At 35.1% G+C, this 3,896-nt stretch overlaps 1 protein-coding gene across 1 annotated transcript in view; it reads left to right on the top strand.

The window, feature by feature from the left end:
- LYVE1 (lymphatic vessel endothelial hyaluronan receptor 1) overlaps positions 1-2,383 on the top strand; it is a gene marked incomplete at its 5' end in the record, with an annotated part of 4,988 nt that extends 2,605 nt beyond the window's left edge. Inside the window, 3 exons of the mRNA XM_010192188.1 lie at positions 274-573; positions 1,370-1,448; positions 2,200-2,383. Of these exons, the coding sequence (XP_010190490.1) occupies positions 274-573; positions 1,370-1,448; positions 2,200-2,383 (563 nt within the window). The remainder of the gene's footprint in view (positions 1-273; positions 574-1,369; positions 1,449-2,199) is intronic.
- Between the last annotated feature and the right edge of the window lie 1,513 nt (positions 2,384-3,896).

Raw genomic sequence — 3,896 nt, 5'->3', positions numbered from 1 at the left:
AGCAGGAATCTTGTCATTAGGATGCAATTATAAAATGAGCATCACACTTCCTCAAAGAAGCATTAAACTGTGTGAGTAATGACAAAAGGTGCACAATCCGGGTTGTAGCCACGTTTGAAATAGGCGTGCCTGATTTGGATAGAGCTTTTGCGAATAAACAAATTATAATTTCCAGAAGGGAATGACTGAGGAACAGTTTCTATAAACGTATGTACAGTCGGTACAAAACTAACATCCGACACAGCTCTTACGTATTTCCTTTCCTTGCTGCAGATATTCAGATTGACTCATGTAAACCAGATCCAACTACAGCCATACTGCCTCCATCAAGTGCATCAACGGGCTTTACTGCGTATTCAGGCTCTGATTTGACTGGAACCATCACAGCGGTGCCCAATGTGACTGAGTCAGAACAACCCCTGAAAAATATAAAATTTCGTGTAATATGTATCACTGAAACTATATCACCAACAGAGGGGACTACTACAGAAATGCCAGAGGAATACTCACCGATTGACTCTCCTAACTACACTTCCCGAGCTGCCTTTAAGAATGACGCCATTGTCTTTGGAGGTAAAGGCCTTATATTGTAGCTGTTTAATCAGAAGAGCTGATAGATGCTCATAGATGTTAGGAGTAAAACGATTTACTGCTATTTTTGTTTACCCTTTTGATGTAGCTGAACCTGGGGGCAGAATGGGAGTGTTACAGTATTGCAAAAGCAAAGCTTATGAGGCAGAGAATTTTAAGATAATTTTTAAGTAAAAGAAAGATCTTACTATTATTGTATAATTTTTGATAATATTTTATTATGAAATGGTGAAAGTTCATTCTGGTTAGTGTGATTTGGGTTAAGTAAATTCCTGATAAAGTCTTAACAAACACCATGTGCTCAGAGTAATGGAAAACTCAGCAGGCTCCTAAAAACAAAAGCAGCCAAGAAAGTTGTAAGGAGATTTGTTGTTCTCCAGATATGGAGGTGTTCTCCAGATATGAGGTGTGAATAAGCAATCCTAATATACAGCAACTGAGAAAAAGGCTACGTATGAGGAAAAGCATTCTAGCTGTGAGGATAGTTAATCACAGAAATGTGTTCTCTAAGCAGGTTGTAAAACCCCTCTGATCAGCAGATTAGAAAGGCATCTGTCAGGGGTTGCCTAAATACCTATTCTAGTCTCTCTTAAAAAAAAAAATTAGCAGTAGTAACTAAGCTTTTGAGATTCCTAATACCTCCATTATTGACTTGATGTTTATGTACCTCTTACACTAGGCTTTTTTTAGAAGAATCTGAATTGATGCTCATGGGCCTTTAGAAAGTCAGACTTAAGTACATACAACAATTCTATGCTTACCTTACTTTTATGTCTAGGTATCCCCACTGCACTTCTTGTACTGGCAATCATATTCTTCATTATTTCAGTTGTTCTAGCAGTCTGCTATATCAAAAAGTAAGTTTTTTTCTTTGTCTTTTTTTTTCCCTTACAGACTGACTTTAATCCTAGAGTACAACCAGTGAATATTTCAACTATATAGCTAAGGAGCAGAGAAGTAATGATAATGACATAAGTGTAGCACAGCGAGCAAAATCGCAATCGCTGTTGTTATGCAGATAACGTTTGTTGTCGCTGTTGCTATTCCCTGTTTTAGAAAAGGAACCAAAGACAAATACTGCCTATTTTTGATTAGTCAGTCATGCCTAGTGTGACATATTTCCAAGTGTGCCAAAACAGCAACACTGAAGCATGCATCTGTTTGAATATAAGCCTGTTTATGCAGTTTTATTCTTGTCTCTTTTTACATCAGACTCAAGGTAAAAGGTTTTATTCTTGGACTGTTATCGTGCTCAGAAAAAAAATAATTGTTGAGCTCATTTGTTATTCATAAAGATCTTCAACCCAGTGCATCATTACATCGTACCAAAAAGTTGTATTTCTCACATCCTAGCCCAGACGGCTTTATCATTATGTACCACCAATCCTGAATATACCTTGTCTGCTTTGTAAGAAAAAAATAGAAAAAATTCTTTATTTACAAAGGACACTGCCTGAAAAAGCACAATAATCTAGCATACCACTGATCTCTGTGAGATTTGAGTATGGCAAAGAAAGTTAATTCTAGATATTTTTCACCTTATTTCTAGAGTGATAGTATCAAACTATGCCAGTGTTTCTGCTTTACTTTTCTTTTTTCTATTTAAAGGTACAAGAAAAACTTTCCATTTTCAAGCAAGAATCAGCAAAAAGAAATGGTCGAAACTACTGCTCTCAAAGAGGCCAATTCAAATGACAAAACACCCGAGAAGGAAACAAATAATGGAAAAAAGGTAGAAGAATCTAAAACCAAGCCTGATGCCACAGTAAAATGTCTAGAAGCAGAAGTTTAAGGGGAAGAATGTACGCTTCTTGATAGGAAAATAAAAGGAAGCACACAGAACTTAGCAATGCTTTTAAACATGGGTGATTGTAAATACTCATGAATTAATATTTTCTCTATCTTAACATATGAAAACTTGGTTTTTTGATAATTACATCTTTAGCTATAAATGCTCTTGCAGAAAAGCATGGTATCTTATTTACTTGAAATAAAAAATGATATTACAGTTCATTTTTCATGTTTAACAAAAAAGTAATTAGGAATATGCTATTAATGACATGCCATGTGTTAACTATTTGCGCGCAATTCAATCAATATGTAATGAAATGGGTGTTTTCAGTCTGGCTGGAGGATATCTGCTAACTTAATGTCCAAAATAAAATTATGATACTGTAGCTCTTCCTCATGTAGATTAGCTTATTTCCTTTAAGTATGTGCATACTGTTTTTAAGAAGTTTGTGTACAAACAGAAGACATAAGTCTGTTTACTAAGTGAGTAAAAAAATAAAGGCTCAACCTCCTGTCATTCCAATACCCAGGGAAGGGTACAAAGATGCTGATGTTTTTATATATATATAAATGAATAGCTTTCTTAGATATCTTCATCGTATCATAATTGACTGTTTTATTTATTAAAACCTGTATCGTTCTTCTGCATCAGATATTTGACAGGGAAAGAAAAAACCTTAAACTGTATCTCAACAGTTATATTTAAGATCTTTTGTGTATATTTAAGTGTGGCTTTCATAATAAAGCTCTCAAGTGGTATGGGACGTTTACAGTTCTTCATGAAAAAATAAAGTATGGTAGATATGTTTCTCTGGACACTTTATTCTCATGGAAACTGTCTCACACTAAAAAGAGCTCATATAATCTTAATGTCACAGAAGTAATTTGTTATTATAAAAAAACTACACTAGCAATTTATCAATTCTTTACTAAATGGTTTGGATAATTTATTTTTCCATGTGAAGGAGATTATGGCAAAGGAAGTTTCTTTTTAAATCAAGCAGCTTGAAAAACATAGTTTTAAATAAAATAGCAATAGAACTGCTCACCTATATGGTGTTTTTTACAGTGTAAGATACTGGGTTATGAATTTTCTTCTTTTTGATTCACAGAAACTTAAAAATTGGCCAGTGGTTATATATCACACCAGATAGTGAGGATTTTTTGGTTTTGTTTTTGTGGGGTTTTATGGGGGTTGGTTGGTTTGTTTGTTTTGTTTTGTTTTCTTGATAGCTCAGGAATATTTCATGGCTCCAAGGGTCAGGACTGCGTTGATATGCAGTCCATGACTGCCATTAAAGCTATACTACTGCAGGAAGACTGTGATTCAGTACTGCTCTAAAAACCACTAACTTCAGATGTCCACCACCAGAATTTCAGTGGAAAAATGTGCAACAGAGGGACACACTAGATACAGCCTTCCCACTCAGTGAAGTAATTCATCTCCTTGCAAAATACTGCACTGAGTGTCTCTCTTGGCAACCTGACTGAGAGCACTCTATGTTGTGTGAGCA

This window comes from Mesitornis unicolor, unplaced genomic scaffold (genome assembly GCF_000695765.1).
Source record: "Mesitornis unicolor isolate BGI_N332 unplaced genomic scaffold, ASM69576v1 scaffold53959, whole genome shotgun sequence".
Taxonomy (NCBI): Eukaryota; Metazoa; Chordata; class Aves; order Mesitornithiformes; family Mesitornithidae; genus Mesitornis; species Mesitornis unicolor.
The sequence above is the reverse complement of the archived record's forward strand: the minus strand, read 5'-3'. Positions and strand labels throughout refer to the sequence as shown.